Source organism: Anas acuta, chromosome 3 (assembly GCF_963932015.1).
Source record: "Anas acuta chromosome 3, bAnaAcu1.1, whole genome shotgun sequence".
In the NCBI taxonomy this organism is placed as follows: Eukaryota; Metazoa; Chordata; class Aves; order Anseriformes; family Anatidae; genus Anas; species Anas acuta.
In genome coordinates this window covers 95844952-95862551 of record NC_088981.1, presented here as the reverse complement: position 1 = coordinate 95862551, position 17600 = coordinate 95844952, and the positions used below count along the sequence as shown (strand labels likewise).

Here is a 17600-nt window from a genome sequence, read left to right as displayed (position 1 = left end):
CCTCCCCTGCTCCATGCTATTCCCTCGGGTCCTGTCGCTGTCCCCAGAGAGCAGAGCTCAGCGCCTGCCCCTCTGCACCCCTTGTGAGGGAGCTGCAGGCTGCTATGAGGCCTCCCCTCAGCTTCTTCTTAAGGCTAAACAATATCTTTGATTTCAGCTGCTCATCATTCATCTTGCCCTCTAGGCCCTCCACCATCCTCATCGCCCTCCTTTGGACACTCTCTAATAGTTTTATGTCCTTTTTATACTGTAGTGCCCAGAACTGCACACAGTACTTGAGGTGAAGCCGTACCAGCACAGAGCAGAGTGGGACAATCACTTCCCTTGACCAGCTAGCAGTGCTGTGCCCAATGCACCCCAGGGTATGGTTGGACCTTTTGGCTGCTAGGGCACACTGCTGGCTCATATTCAACTTGCTGTAAACCAAAATCCCCTGATTCTTTTCAGTGGAGCAGCCTCTCATCCCCCAGTTTGTACATATAACCAGTGTTGCCCCTTCCCAGGTGCAGAATCTGGCACCTGCTCTTGTTGAACTTCATATTGTTGTTGATAGCCCAGCTCTCCAATTTGTCAAGATCTCTCTGCAAGGCCTCTCCACCTGCAGTGGAATCAATTGCTCCTCCCAATTTAGTGTTATCAGCAAACTTACTGCTGATACCTTCAAGTCCGACATTCAAGTCATTTATGAAAACATTTGATAAAAATGGCCCTAATATTTGATTTTGATTTTTTACAAGAATTTATCCAAGAATTGTAATTTCAGCCAGAAAAGATTTGTATAATGATGCTGCTTCTATAGCTAAGATGAAAAAAAAAACTTGTTTTGTTTTTCTGGTGACTCAGAAATCTTTTACCATTATCTGAGACACAAACATATTCTGTTGATTGAAAATACCGATTACACTTATTTCTTTGTAACAAGTAATTGATTTTTTTAGATCCACAAAGATAGAAAATATTATGAAAATCATAAAATGATGATACATACATCCATTGTCAGTAATGAGTAATAGCAATAGCAGTTAAATCAGTCAATCCTTCACTAAAATTTAAAGCCATAAGTGACTAGAGCCATAATGACTAAAAGAATAGTAAGAGGTTACCCTTATGTAACTGTTTAAATGGTTCACTACTTCATTTATTTTTCGCTAGCACATACTGGTAGAGCTAGATGAATCCTCAATATACATGCTTAAACTCTACAGTGTTAGTGAGCAATACTCTACTATCATGAGATCAATGTTCTTTCAATCTATCATCCCTCTGGATTCTGTATTTACTACCCTCAAGTTGGAAATTTCTGTCTTGTTAATATATCTACTGATATATTAAAATCCCAAAATTAGATTTTTTTAAAAAGAAATTAAAATGAATAGTTACAACAAAATTTATATATGAATTTATATATAACATATTGTTTAAAGAAACGGTGTTCTCAGAGTGCTACATGAAAATATTCATATATTTACTTAGGAGTAAACAACATAAAGATAGCAATTAAAAATACAACTTTAAGTGACCCACCAGTATTTCACATGATCTAGAAGAAATATTGAAAAATAGCTAGGGTGTTATCATAAATAGGCATCCAGTTCAACATTTGCCTTCACAGTAATAATAATTTGCACAGAGAGACAATATTGGAGAGTTTTTTTGTTCTTTTTTTTTTTCAGAAAGGAAAATGAAATGCATTTAAAGGAACAGCTTGTGTGAGAAAAGGAAGCTAGTTGCATCCCAAGTCAGCTAAAGGAACTCCTCTCTTAAGTCTGGAGTCTGTTCAAAATAACTGTGTCAAAATCTTTACTCTAATGCCTCTGGTTCCATTATCTTTTCTTTTTTTTTTTGTTGTTGTTACCAGGTGATTTCATTCAATGTTGTCTCCAGTAGTTCTGCTGCATTCATATCAAAAGACAGACAAAGCCACTACTAGCTCATCAACAGGAACTGTTATTTAATCCTTTTAAAGAAAAATTATATGTATTAAAGATGTCTAATAATCAGTTAGGAACAACTTGTTAAATAGTAAAAATTGAGAAACTTTAATATATAGGATTGTTCTGAAAAACAATAAATAATATGAGGAAACAAAGAAAGTCACAAAATTTACAAAGTCTGTGAGGGAAGTACAGAGCTGCTAGTATTCATCTGGAATGTCTCAAAGAGCTGAAAAGAAACTACTGTTTCTACCATCAGAGAAAGTCCTGAGTTTCAGTTAGCTGACACAACTGTTGGAAATCAACTACTTCCCTGTGCTTAACAAATGGCAATTCATTAGCAGAAAATCCCAGTGTTTCCATAGTTTTTACCAGAATTTTAACACAATTCTCCAGTTCATTTATACTTTTTTTTTTAATTTTATTTATACTCTAATTGAAACAGACATGAGTTACATTACTGCTTTTATTCTTAACTTAAAATTGAAAGCTGGATTTGCAGTGTAATTATTGCATTCTGACTATATTATCTTACAGCAAATACACCACTGTTGAAATAACTGAGTGAAATTATAAGTCACCAGAGAACCTTGATTTGTAATTATTTTATTAAAAGAAGCGATTTCCTCGGCAGTTTGTTTGGTGATATTTGGTTTCTTATGACATCATCTACAGTCATAGTTTCCCAAGTATAACAAAAAGCAAGCAGTGAAGACAGCTTTTTCTGTAATTCAGTCAGAAAAATATGTATTTCCTGTTGTCTAAAAATACTGAGTTTGTGCTGCAGCCTTTCCCTTTGTACCTCTTTTTTCTATTAATTATGTCTTCTGCCTTCATGAATCATACAGGAACTTTGAAACTAACTAACAGATTAAAACATTATATCAGAAAGGAGGAGAGCCTTGCAGAATCCTATAAACCTTCAGGAAATTAACATTTAATCATATATTACTTCAGGAGATTAAGCTTAAACATGAGCACGCTCTTCCTTAGAGAAAGAAATTCACAGTTGAATTTTGCTACGTATTTTAGAACATATTTTTTATGTGGCTTTGTTGTACGTTATCACTAAATTGTCCACATTGTTAAAGTGGAGAAAATAATTTCTTATTTAGGAGGAAATTCTTCACTCAGAGTGTGGTGAGGCACTGGAACAGGTTGCCCAGAGAAGCTGTGGATGCTCCATTCCTGGAGGTGTTCAAGGCCAGGTTGGATGGGGCCCTGGGCCACCTGATCTAGTGGGTGGCACCCCTGACCATGGTGGGGTGTTGGAACTGAATGTTCGTTATGGTCCATTCCAACCCAAGCCATTCTATGATTCTATGATTATTTTATTTTGGAAGCTTAATTTAAATTCATATATTTAAAGTTCTTCAGGGGAGAAAAGAAATCTTTCATTTGCTGTGAAACAATGCTAAATCATTTAAAGGAATTTTAAAAAGCAGTGCTTCAATGGTAGTGTAGTTAATGAGACTACTCCTTAAATATACATGTAATGCTCAGTGCCTTTGAAAGTCAAGCCACTTGTCTTTTGATTCTAAAGTACAGAATGTCTGTCCAAATATTTTAGAGACCAGTTTGAACTTGTGTGCACTTCTTAAGACACCGAAGAAATAAATGGAGTTTTCATTTGGAAACACTGATGAAAATACAGTGCCCCAAAATCTCACCTTTAATATTTAGGAAAAGAAAAAGGGGTACATATGAATCATGCACAGTTCTTATAAGCATATATTTACCTTCACAAAATGGAGAAGATCCTTCAAACTGCAACTGTGTATTCAGTTTGCAGGTTAATATATCTTGTCCAACAAGGGTGAAACCAGGATGGCACTTGTACTTGGCAAAATCTCCTGAAAGAGTTATGAATAGCAACAACAACAAAGTCTTAACATTTAAAACGGAAAAAAAATCAAGCAGAAGTACACTAATATCTCAGGTGTAGTGTGAAATATATGAATAGTTTACTTTAGTTACAATTCAGATGAAAATGTAAGAAAGAAAATGAGATACTATTTTATCACCTATTTCAAAGTCATCATCTTCCGTAAACAAATCTGCATGTGCAACTATTGGTGGAGGCTGGCACTTCTTCAGCTGATATGCTGCAAAGTTAATTGAAAATAATTAAATAATGGTGTTCTAAGATTCATTTTACAGAAAATTCATTTAATATTTACACTTGCAAAATTGCCAAAGCTACACTAAAAATCATGGTCTCTCAGTTACAACATTTTCCAATTTAAATTTCATGACATTACACATTACATATATTAAAAAAAAAAAAGAGTTTTTATTATGAGTATAAACAGTATACTACACTGCCTACATAGTTATAGATCCATTGCAGGACTGGATGCGGTTGAAATGATTATGAGGAGGTATTTGCAGCTACAAAGCTTCTGTTTTATGTGGCTGCCTTTGCAGCATGTCAAAGGGTTAATCACAGATTATTTAGATTTCCTGGAAAATCTATAATTACCTGTCACATATCCTATCCTTAGTTTAAGTTTATTGGAGAAACTAAGAGTTAATTTTTCTGAAGTACGGGTGCATATCTTTACTTTAAAAGAAGCAGCAATAATAACATTTGTAAATTAAACAAAAAGAAATATGGCACTGCCTTTAAAATAAAATGCTTTCTCTTCTCTTCAAATCTGTTTCCAAAATTTGTGAGCAGTCTCACAACAAAGGTTACCAGTGCAATGGCTGACGTGTTTCTGAAATGGAGCAACAGGCCTACAACAGCTGAAGAAACCATTTCTAGATAAGAAAATTTAAACCAGAGATTTAAGATTGTGATCAGAGTCCGCATAACATTGAAAAAATCTCCTTTTCATGCAAAAAATCACAGTCAAGAACACAAATGCTCCTGGTACCTTGGTAATTTTTGAGAATTTAAAGAAACAAAATAAATGATACTGGGGAATCTACCCTTACCTTCCACATTAGTTTCTGTAGCCCATTTATGAACACTTATGAACAAGGTATTTAGGAGCTTAAACAATATGCAGGCAGATAATTTTCCTGGACAACGTCCAAGAAAAAAGCTCCACAACCTGCTTAGACACATGTTACAGCAAGTTTCTAAGCTATAGACACCAAACAGGAGAAATATATGCATGTCCCATGATACCCTTGATTTCACTGAACTAAGACACCTGTCTCCCAGTGTGTGGGCTCAAAAATAGAAAACCCTGCAACTTAGTCTCAAAGAAGCCCAGTTTGCTGGGTTTTCTCACCAGTATCCTCACTGCTTTAAATTCATTTAAAAGCATAGACACTGTTCACATTATACATGATTTTCAGCCAGTGATCAATTATGCAAAAGTAAATAAACAATGCAGAGAAAAAGTAGATTCATTCATTTTTAACCTTGCTAGACTAATGCACTACATATTGTGATAGATTATTTACCTTTCCTTTTTATCATCGAACCTGAAAGACTGACTACACCATTATATACCCTCAGCATAAAGCTGGAAAATGCACTCACTGACCACTCCTAGTAGTTTTCTGCTTTGACAGTTCTGGAATGTGGGAGCTATATGTTCCCTGTATAATGACTAAAGCCTGGTGCTTTAGTCTTTGCTCCTCAGATAAGTGCTCTAGACATTAGGCTACCGTGAGTCATGTCCTTCTTCTGGGAGAAAATCACAGACAAGAAAAAAAAATCAGACTCAGTACTAATCTTGCAAAGACTTTTCCCTGCAGATTGATACCTTCAGATACATTCTTCCTGTGTCATTGACTCCTGTCCTGGTGAATTAAGTCACCAATTAAGTCACCCTATCTTTTTAAATTCCAACCCAGAACACTAACAAACTTCCATTTAATTTACATTTACATTTAATTCAAAATGAATTCAAAATTAGAACTAGAACTGGAGTTCAGCATTTTATGCCTGAGTTAGAGGCCTAATTTGCATGTCCTGTAGCCCTGACTGTAACTTTGAACATAGTACTTTGCTGGATATTAGACATAAAGCTGTTGTGCAATACTCCAACACTATTCCACCAACCTTTTTCAGGATAATTGCTATGATTAATTAGATGGTGCAGAATTTTATTATGAAAGTATAAAAGTAATTAATAAATATATGTATCAAATTAATCAAAAATTTGAAAGCATAATACTATACAGAAATGATTAATATTAAAGATAAGTCATAGTTTATTCAAAAGTACAAATTAATTTTTTTATTTTTTTAACATACATTTTTAAAAATTTATACCATTATTTTTAAAAAGTAGCAAACCTATGAATACCTATAGTCCTAGTAAATTTATTTAATCACTACATCACATAGTTAAGAAATATTTTTAAAATTCACATGATTGTGCTAATTAGACACTGATGATATAAAGCAAACTGACCATGAAAATTGAGAACAAAGAATCCTCCTGTTGAAAAATCACTGTGAAATTTGAGGAGGACTTGATTGGTGGAACTGTAAGCTGTTTCCAGAGCTGTGTTCCCACTGAACACTCCCAGCTGAGGTGAATTATGGTCAGGACCATCCCTAGGAAGGGAAACATAAAAAATCAGATGAAGAAATACAATAGTTAACATTTAATGTGGCAGTCTCTCTTCTCTGTAATTCATGTTATATATTTGTAAAAACTGCTTTTCCTAATTATTCAGAATGAAATTGTTTTTATTTCTGTCAACATAAAATACTCTTTCTATATGTTTCTAGTAAGTTTTGAGAGACCAAGAGTACTTTATAATAACTTTTATATTTCCGTGGGTAAGCCATTTACTGTCAGACTTTGCAACATTTGAAATTTTCTGTGTATGTTCCTGCCAAAATTCTCATATATACATCACCTGAAAAAAAAAAAAAAAAAAAAAAAAGTGTCTAGAAAGCTCTTAAGATCTTATCGTATTTCTAATATTTTTGACGTGATCCTTCAAGTCTGCATTCATGACGAATGCATAGAGAGGTGTGCATGCTGCAGGTTCAGCCTGCCATTTCAATTCATTTCTGAGAATCAAAAATCTCTTCTAAGGGGGAAGAAAGTAGTGGAAAAAAAGAAAGGTTGTGTATTTCTGAACAGTGGAATAGACACCCAAAGAGAAATACTACAAAAATACCAGGCTGCTTCCATCTTCAGTATCATCACATAGAACATTCAGCTCTAAAAAGCCAGAATAAATAAATAAAAGCACTGCTTTTATCAGTGAAGAATTTTTGGAGCCCTGCAACACCTATCTGTGGTCTTCTTCCATATTACATTGACTGAATCAAAACTGAATCAAAAACCTTTTGCAATATGTATATTAGAAGGCTGGAGATTACCTAGAAGCTCTCTAAAAGCATTTAGCTTTTGACCTTTCAGTATCTGTAAGTTACAGGGATATTTGTTCACCTTTTTTGTATATATTTGTACAATATTTGTACAGGGATATTTGTATGTTTTAAAAGCCAAGCATTAACTCATTTTTGTCTATTCTAAACCCATCAAGATAATCTGTTGATAAAAATAAATATCTAGTGTATGGACAAACTTGGTTTCAAGTTTTGAAAGAGTGTATGTCACGTATTTAACTAGCTGTAACAACATTTAACAAATATTATTTAGATGAATTATTCTTCCCCAATGAAGTATTTCAAGATTATCTAGTCTTCCAAAACCAACTCTAGTATCAGTGACAACAAGAAAAAATAAACTGTAGTTGACTTGGCATAAAAATGTATTTTCTTTTCTTGTTGCCTTGCAAATAACTGTAAAATTAACGAATCCTGAATAGGAACCTGATAATTTACTTAGCTTTTCATTTTAAAAGTCTTATTCCCATTGAGGATTCATATTAAGGTTTGACATTTCATACAGAAGTGAATGTTATATACATGAATGATATAAACACAATTACATGTAACAGCCTCCTCCCAGAAAATTCAAGAGCTATCCATCACTGATACCTCAGAAAACAACTCTTAAAAAAGCCTGCATGTGATTTATGGGCAATCAGAAACTGAAAGAAATAAGCTGTAAAGCAGTTCAATATAACAGTTCAGGAATTCAGCACATAGTACAGACAAGCAAGTTCAAAAAGTTTACAGGAATTTAGGATTTAATTTCTTAGTCATAAAAAAGAGAAGTCATCAATCCAGCATTCTTTTCATTTAACATATCAGAGAGGACAACCTATGATGCATATTAGAGATAAATTCCATGATAATGCAAATACCAATGGCAGCTAACCTGCAGTTCATAAACAGTTATGCATCTCTTTTATAAGCTGACTGAATTTCCCCATTTTAATATTGGATTTTAGTATTGCTGTCTAGAAAAAACTCACCCTGTTCAACAACAGTGGACCAGCTGGGAGATGGGAGCAGCTGACTCACACAGGAGTAAGTCATATCCCATATTCTGTGCAAATTGTCCCTTTGCAAAACTATCTGCATCACTTATGAGAGAGAAGTAACTGCACATTGTGTGGGGTAGGGACCAAGGTTAGCTATTTATGGGTATGCAACAACTTCCCATCATCATCTATGCCTGCTCTTCAGTGCAGTAAATTCTTATGAAAGAACTTTGTCAGCCCTGAGACCTCCTTTTCCAGATTGAGACATAAAATTGAGATGGGTTTGGGGAATAAGAATTACAAGTTTGGGGAAGAGTAACATACAAGACGAAGCTGAAAGATGTAAAGGTACAAGGGCTGAAACCTTGGCTTCAAAACTAGAGACAGCCTTATTAAGAGATTGGAAAATCCCTGCACACAACCACAAGCTCAAAGAAGATCTGATTGATAAATGAGCATGTTTCAAAGTACTTTTAGAACCATAATCTTAAAGGTATCATGATATAAAGCAATAATTATTTCATATACTTGTAGAGTTTGTTTGGCCTTCAGCATAGATGTTAACATAAAGGGCAATACTAAGCAAAAGCCAAAGCTTGGGACAGTGAGTTTTTGAACTCAATGAAATCAGAAAAAAGCACTTTTATTTTGAAAAATTACATACCAAACAGCAATGTAGTCATTCACAGGTTCAGTTTGGAGTAACGTAAAGTTGATGTAAATTCCATGGCCTGGAGGTACAACAATTAACCAAGTACAGTCCTTGGAATTTGGGTATTCATCTGGAAATCCTGGGGAATAAACTGTACCATTCTGAGCAGTTACATTATAGCCACAAGGAGCTGAAAAGAAAACAAATAAAAAAAATAATAAGAAAAACATACTTCTTCAAGATATGCTTCCAGATTCTAAAAACTCTACAGGAAAAGACAATCTAGTTTTTAAAGGCAGTGTTTTCTTTTGGTTGCTTGATTCTTGAAGATAAAAAGCACTGATACTTCTAAAAAATAAGTTATCCTGATGTCTTTCAGATTTTATTGCTTAAAATCCATCAAAATCTACTGGATATGTTGCTTTTATACAGAATAATTTAAAGTAAGTTAACTCATTTAGAAAGGGTCATCTTCAGTTTGCATTCAAGATTGAGAAACAAGCAAAGAGAAATCCTTTTTATAGCCTCTGGTTTAGGACATAGGACAAGTCAAGGAGGCTTTCACCACTTCACCTTCATCCATACCAATATTAGTATGATGAGTTAAGCACATCTTCCCATCTTAGAACATCTGCTCATGAACTACGGTCCTTTTAGTGACCAACAAAGGAAACAAGGAAAGGAAAGAGAAAGGAAAAAGAAGGGTTGTTTATATCTGTCTAAGGTCTCCCTGGAGATTTCTCTTCTCCAGGCTGAGCAACCCCAACTCCCTGAGCCTGTCTTCATAGGAGAGGTGCTCCAGCCCCTTGATCATCTTTGTGGCCCTCCTCTTGACTTCTTCTAATACGTCCATGACCTTCTTTTGCTGGGGCCTCAGAGCTGAATGCAGCACTCCAGGTGGGGTCTCAAGAGAGCATAGCAGAGGGGGAGAATCACCTCCCTCACCCTGCTGGCCATGCTTCTTTTGATACAGCCCAGGATATGGTTGGCTTTCTTGGCTGCAAGCACACAAGTCAAACAAGACAAGCCTTAGCCAAGAGGCCCAGTAAATATGGTGCTGTCACCGCTATCAGCAGGCCACAGACTTAGCATTAAGCTAACAAAACAGGCCACAGACTGTTAGGTTTTTCTGGATTTATTCTAGTAGCCTGGAACTTGTTTTAAATTGTCACAGCAATTGTATAATGATTGGGTAGCTACTTACTACTTCATTTTAGCTTTTGCTTAACTTTTTACAACTGTGTGATGCAACAGCTAACCAAACTCTTACAATTTTCTTTGTACTAAAACTAAACTTTTGGCTTTGCATATATGGCATGTTCCTTTTGTCTACTGCAAATTTTGAGTGTAAGATTGGTGAGAATTCAAGCAGGCTATTTCATAACATGGTTGCAGCATATTCTTACCAATATAATATGGCAACAGTGGAAAAGCAAGAACACCTAAATATAATAATAGCAGAAATGCTGCCATGATGATTTTGTTACCTGAAGAAAACAAAAAGAAAATACCAGGTGTCTTTAGCATTCTGGAATCATAGACCTGTTGTCCACATCTCACTCACAGACACTTCAAAACCTTTCTTATGAATTATTTATGAGCGACATATTATCGGATTTGCATGGGGCAACTGCACAGACAACCCAACCTTTTCCTCTGAAACAGTTTCAACTTCCCTTTGTGAATCACTACCACATCCCCTTACTTTGCTGTCTGAAGTATGTGGAATCTTCTGTAGAAAAGTTTTGATTTGAACTTCTAAGACTGGCCCTAGCTAGAAAGGTGATTTCATTCTTCAATTGATTTCCCTCTCAGACCCACTGCCTAAATCCAGGGATCAGAGACCTAATAACCTCTTGTTTTCTTTACTGCAAAAACATTTTTATGCAAAAATAATTATTTTGGCAGTGCTAGACTCGGCTTTAATGTATAGAAATGAATGTTCTACAAAGCAAGAAATGTGCTGAGCCTGAGAAAACATTGCTTTCTCAGACAAAACTCTAAGAAATCTGCATTTTAGTCAGAAATCATAGCTATAAATGTACACAACTGCAGACATAGTGGAGATGCATGCATTCAGGCCTCAGCTGTGAAGAGCTGTGCAATGTGGGTGCCTGTGGGTGAGCTTGACAGGTAGGACTGAGGTGCAAAGAAACCAGGACAGACGTACATTCTGAAATACAGACATGTCAGTAACAGAAAACAGTTTTGAAGTGAAGATAAAACTACTGAGTTGAAGCTTTCTGGATGGGGGGATCAAAGAGAAAGAATGACTGAATCTTCATGGCATTATCTTTATCTAAAAAGAACATATAGAAAATGCTAATTTGTACTATAAAAGTCTAAGCTACTCAATATATGTCTTATGTGTCTTCAATATCTTTTAGGAAGTGTTTTTCTCTAGGTAGTAAGAAATAAAAAAGATATAATGCTTCTATGCCATTTGGTGCTGCATTTATATCCCTACTCAGGAAGATTATATATAATACTGAAGTCCTTTTAAGACTCCAAAGACATCTTCATTTTGTGTTAGATTTAAAAAACAAAACAAAACAAAATAGCCAAAAACACATGATCTCCAATATCAAATGAACATTTTTAATCACCACCAGCCTAGATGAAAACCAGTAATATTCTCAACATGAAGAGTGAAAACATTTATTCTGGCATTTCATCTTTTAGGGTGAAAGAAATACAGCTGAATAAAGAGATTTTTTTTCCATTAGATTTAATTTCAGTGCAAGGTAATCCAACAAATTTGTTGGGTATTTTTAAGAAGTCCTAGATATAGAAGGCTTATTTGTGTTCTGTGTTTTAAATCCTCTAATTAATAACTGAAACTAGTATTATGAAATGTACCATTTTATTACTGGAACTCTTTAACCACATTTAATTAGAAGAGATGTATTCAAATCTTGCCCACAGTTTAACGAATGTTGCTTTTTAATCAGAAAACTGTATCATTGAAGATGAGACAGGTACATAATGTCATATTGTTTTCTGAAACTTTCATAAAACTATACAAAATAAATAAATAAATGTTAAGTTAATAAACTGATGTAGTTTCACAAACATGTATCAATGATGTGTCATGTGGTAATCGCATCTGATATACTTGAAAATACTTCTTGCAACTTTTACTAAGTCTTATGTTCCCATTTGTTCCATTAATGTAGATGTCACTCAATATACATAGAAAAAAATTGGAAGTGCTATTTTGGTTTGCATTCAATATCTATTATATACAGATTGCTGCTAAGCTAATTGAACGTTAATTTTTTGCAATTGAAAAAAATCTCTTGGTTTTATAATATGTATAGTTCCACATTCTATCACAACATTGTTATTCATCTGTAATTCATATTTTAAAGTTATTAAATTAAACATTTAAACTATTAATGAGTATTTTTTTTTAAATATTCTTTCTTTAGGTAATAAATTCTATTCAAAGCTTAATTACTGAGAAAAAAGTGACAAAAGGTCATTGCAGATACATCATCACGAAACTGCTGTTGAAGAAATCAAGATCAGGCAACAGAAACTAACTCAAAAAGCTTAACCAAAGATTTTTTGTTTAAAAAAAGGGGCTGGGGGAATGTATGATCTATATAAAACAAAAACTGTTGAACTTTGGAATTTGGATTGTAGGTTTCTAAAGCACTCTGCCACTTAGTGTTAAAGATTCTGCTTGGCAGTGCCTGGACATTTCACAGGCCCATCTAAAAATGGGTCCTACTGAAGTGCCATAATGCTAGTTCACAAAGCTTCTTCTGTTCCTTTGATTCAAGAAAAGAAATGCACTTTCCCAGATGTTCCAAAAGCATGTGTTTGGGATTTCCCAAACACAGTTTATTTGATTAGGAAAAAGGTGAAGCAGCTTATTAGACATAGAAGAAAGCTTTTAATTTCAAAACATAAGAATAAAGAAGATACAGAGTTTTATTGCAGACCAGGGTAATGAAAGTAACTTGTGATACTGATTTCAATCCTTACTAAGAAGGAAGGCTAGCAGATTATGTCTCACAGACGTGAGAAGATCTAACAGCAACCTTTCTTAACTATTCTCTCAGTTTAGCTTTAATTTATACAATTTTTTCTTCTAATTTCTGTCTTACTACTACAAAAAGGATCACAAAATACATGCTGCAAAAGACCAAAACTAAGTTAAACATTCAGTGTTCTTCTCATTAGAATAGCATCTAGCATAGATTAAAAAAGCAGTAGGATTATCTACTGCTAATTTAATTTATTATTAAACCATCAGTTTAATAATAAATAATAGAAATAAAATAAATGAAATATAGCTAGAAATATCTAGCTATATTTATATATATATTATGCTAAAAGAACCATATTCAATGAACCAATATAAAATACAGTAAGTGTGAAAACAATGTTCAAACAGAACAGAGATTACAAATGGTCTAGAAATCTCAGAACATATGCAAAACAATGTTTTCCCACTGATAACATTTCAAATTACATTTCAGAAATTAACATTTGCTAAAATGCATTTTATTAATAAACTGAAAGGATATTGGGAGAATATGGATTATTATGTACCTAAAATGTCTTTTTATTCTAGGAGTTCAAAGATTATTGATCAAACATAAAGGAAAAAGAGAAAATATATTCCCTTATCTTTTTAGGACCTTTAAAGTATTTTCTCACTTTATTCTTACTCAGGATAATAAGGCACATTGTAGCTGGTAGGCACAAGATATTATTATGAGTTGTAAAAATCTGTATCAGCAGGCTACAAGATTTAGAACCAAATACACCATCATAATTATTTAGGAGAGTAAATCATCATATCTTACACAAAGGCCACATAAAAGTTAATTTATCAAGTAATTATTTCTTATCTTCCATACACTGTTTAGATTTTATTTTTTTGAAAGTGGAATCATTATTAATAGACAAACTTGTCCCTATGCTACACTTGATATTCTACTTGTAGCTCTAGCTGTTCTTTCACCCTAGCAGTGTACTGTATAAGGAACATATGTTACTAATATTCTATCAATTCTCATCCTTTACACTTCTATAACACTCTTTAAAAGGTAACTTCACCAGTTTATGTTGAGGAAGAATATTTCATATTTGCTTTCAGTGCAATTTTATTATGGATAAACATGCGTTTTATTTTTTTTCAAAACACTGATAAAGTTGAATCCCTAAATCAATCTCCTTTGAATAAAATATGTTCTTTGGGTAGTCCTTGCTCATCCTTTACTCATCTTATTTCAAAATTAATTACTTATTAATTCATGTAATACATGGAAAAATAATTTGTAAAGTACTATAATTTTTTTAATTAGAAAGTCAATTGGAGCTACAGATCATATTCAATGTAAGAACTTATGTACCTAATTCTTAAGAACTTATGTACCTAATTCTTAAGTTCATAAGTTCTATGTAAGAACTTATGTACCTCTCTTCACAGAGAGGGTGGTTACACACTGGAACAGGCTCCCCAGGGAAGTGGTCACTGCACCGAGCCTGTCTGAATTTAAGAAGAGATTGGACTGTGCACTTAGTCACATGGTCTGAACTTTTGGGTAGACCTGTGCGGTGTCAAGAGTTGGACTTGATGATCCTTAAGGGTCCCTTCCAACTCAGGATATTCTATGATTCTATGATTCTATGATTCTAAAATAGGAATTGCAAAGCACTTAAGTGCAAAACTGAAATCTTCAATCCTCCCATTCATTTACTATCTAATTCAGGAGGCATCTAAAGTCAGAAGCCTTGGGAACAAAAGCACATAACAGGGCTATGCAAGTCAGTATTCTATCCTGAAGGAATCCTCTAGAAGAAATTCAGAAGTTAGCTGTAGTAGTCAACTAGCACTATAGTAGGTGCTTTTAAAAGAACATCTCAGAGGATCTTCTAACACAGAACTTAAAAGGAATGTTACGGACACATTTAGTTACAAGACACAGGATGGTTCCCATCTTTAATTTAAATATGTCAGACGTAAAAGTTTTTACCATTGTCAGAAATACATATACACATATCCATATACATGGATATATATATCTCATTATGAGTTATAACCAACCTCTCTGACAAGGATGTGATGCATTATCTCATTACATATCTGTAAGGAAAGCATTAGCCCAAAGAATTTCATTGCTTATGTAGATATTTTATTTATTTATTTATTTTGGTTTTGTTTTTACTTATTCTTGATAAAGTGGGGTCTGTAATAGGTTTTAAATTATTAGTGTACTTCATTTGAAATTTCTGTTTTTTGAAAAATCTCTAAACTTTCTTCCAGTTGTTCTGGTGTACAGATTAAACTACAGGAGAAAAAAAAAGAAAAAAAAAAAAAAAAAGTAAAATGTGGGAACAGAAGCCACATCTTGGCAAGCACTTAACGGTAAATGTACCCACTGATTGTACAAAAGTCACACATTCTCTTGTACTCTCTCATACTCTACTGAGTTACGCAGCAGGCTTTTGGTAAAAGGGGTAAAAGTTCCCCTGAGGTCTGTGGAGATGCCCCTGGTGGAGCTTGCTGTCCCTCTGCAGCTCATGGGTTCCCCATGGAGCAGATCTCCACGGTGGAGGAACCCCCAGTGCACCAGGTGGATTTAACCTGGAGGAGGCTGCAGCCCATGGAGAGCCCCCGCAGAAGCAGGCCCCAGGCCGGAGCTGCAGCCCATGGAAAGGAGTCCACGCAGGAGTGGGAGGTCTGGGGAGAGCTGCCTCCCACTCATGGGGGATCCGTGCTGGAGCAGTTTGCTCCTGGGGGATGGACCCCGTGGTATGGAGCCATGTGGGAGCAGTTCTTGAAGAGCTGCTACCTGTGGGCAGGCCCCGCAGGCTCAGTTGGGAAAGGACGGCATCCCGTGGGAGGGACCCCGTGTGGAGCAGGGGCAGGGAGTGACCATGAAGGTGCGGTGGAGACAAAGCATCAGGGACTGACCGCAGCCCCCATTCCCTGTTCCCCTGCGCCACTTGGAGGGAGGAGGTAGAAGAAGGTGGATGGCGGGAAGGTGGGTTTGATTTGCTTCTGGTTTGCTTTTGGTTTGCTTTGGCTTTGCCAAATGTTCTGTCCTGAGATTTCCTTCCATTGTCTTTTCCAGGACAAAACACTGAGAGCTGTTCACTTCATTTATCTTTACCTAAAAATTTATTGCTCTCTAATGCAGCTTCTCATAGTGATGTTATGCTACCCCATATGATTTTATTGGATCCTTAGGGGCTTATCAAAAGAGACAGGCATGAAACACTGGTTCATCTTCAGGAACATTTTTAAGTAGAAAAGCCGAATGTCTTTCACTATTTCCCACAGGCAGAATGCATCTTTTCTTTGGGTTATTTAGGAAGCTAATTTAATTCATAAACACACTCTGGGAAGAAATTCTTCTCTATTTAGATAGAGCCAGCAATTATTCCTTTCCATACTGAGACTTGGGGCTTTTTTCTTTAAATTATGGGAGAGCGGTTTCCCAGAACAGAGAGATAATTCGAAGAGAGTGAATCTCCAGTCCTGTGTCCTACTTGTAAACTAGCATTTTGACTTAAAATGTATCATTCTATGTTTTTTGTTATTCATGTCAAACCCACTATCTACTGATATAACATTGTGAATATTACATTGCATATATTTTTGTGTTTTGGCAATCTTGGACCCGATGATCTCTCGAGGTCTCTTCCAACCCCTACATATCTGTGATTCTGTAACTCCATGATTACCCTGAACAAATGTCCAGTAAGATAAAACCCCAAAACTGGATGTAGCCATACAGGAAAAACAAAACTATTAACATTTTTAAAGCTCTTAGTTCTTCTGAACTATAACTTACTTTGCATTCTCAGTTGATTTCTTCCAGTCGTGATCAGATGTTAAATAAATGGTACATGACATAGCAGTTGGTAAATGTGAACTGCCCAGCTATCAACTTTTCTGGATCCCACTAGCTAGCTAACAATTACTCAAGCTTCTTCTCTAGAACTGCGTCAAATGACTATGTCTTAAACACACATCTATTTCACAAAAGCTTGAATCAGTGACTATGAAAAAAAAAAAAAAGACAATTTTCCCAATCAGACTAGAAAATAAGTTAAATAATGTCTCATGAGGAGCTGAAGAAGCAAAACAAAAGACACGTGCATGTCATGTCCCCATAGTGCTTGCTCAGAGGGGCAATATTACCAGGAATGTATCTTTCATTAGAACTTGGAATTATCTAATAGATTCATATTACGCCAAAGATAGCCAAGGTTGTTTTAAAGATTTTTTTTGTATTTGAATCAGTTAAAAATCTAAGTTTATATACAACATTTTCACATTTTTACAGAATTTCTTTTGTTTCAAAAAACAAAATGGAAATGGTATAACTAAAACTTAACACATATTTTTAAGGAAAAGGAACTTGTTTTATTCACATTTAAGAATTACTTTTTCAGAACTGTATCACTGCTAGAGGGTCTTTACACTATAACTAATATTAATGCTCTTCTTTTTTGACAGATTTACCTTCAGTATTTTTATTATTTTTTTTTCACTTTGAGGTTTCTGTAATAATCAGTTCTCCCTTTGGCCAGTAGATCACATTTATGACTTACTCTTGGAGCCTGTTAGACCTCTAAGTCTATTTAAAACATAGTTTAAATTAAAATGAAACTTGGGTTAATAATTCGGTATAATAACTCCAGTAATAACAATAATACAAGTGATATTTTTG

The 17600-nt window shown here is 34.8% G+C and overlaps 1 protein-coding gene across 2 annotated transcripts in view; it reads right to left on the bottom strand.

Annotated features, from left to right (window-relative positions):
* CSMD1 (CUB and Sushi multiple domains 1) overlaps positions 1-17600 on the bottom strand; it is a 1153949-nt gene that overhangs the window by 112150 nt on the left and 1024199 nt on the right. For both annotated transcript variants that reach the window (XM_068678424.1, XM_068678425.1), the window contains exons 43-46: positions 8914-9091; positions 6311-6456; positions 3959-4039; positions 3674-3787 (exon numbers count right to left, since the gene is read on the bottom strand). In XM_068678424.1, the coding sequence (XP_068534525.1) occupies positions 3674-3787; positions 3959-4039; positions 6311-6456; positions 8914-9091 (519 nt within the window). The remainder of the gene's footprint in view (positions 1-3673; positions 3788-3958; positions 4040-6310; positions 6457-8913; positions 9092-17600) is intronic.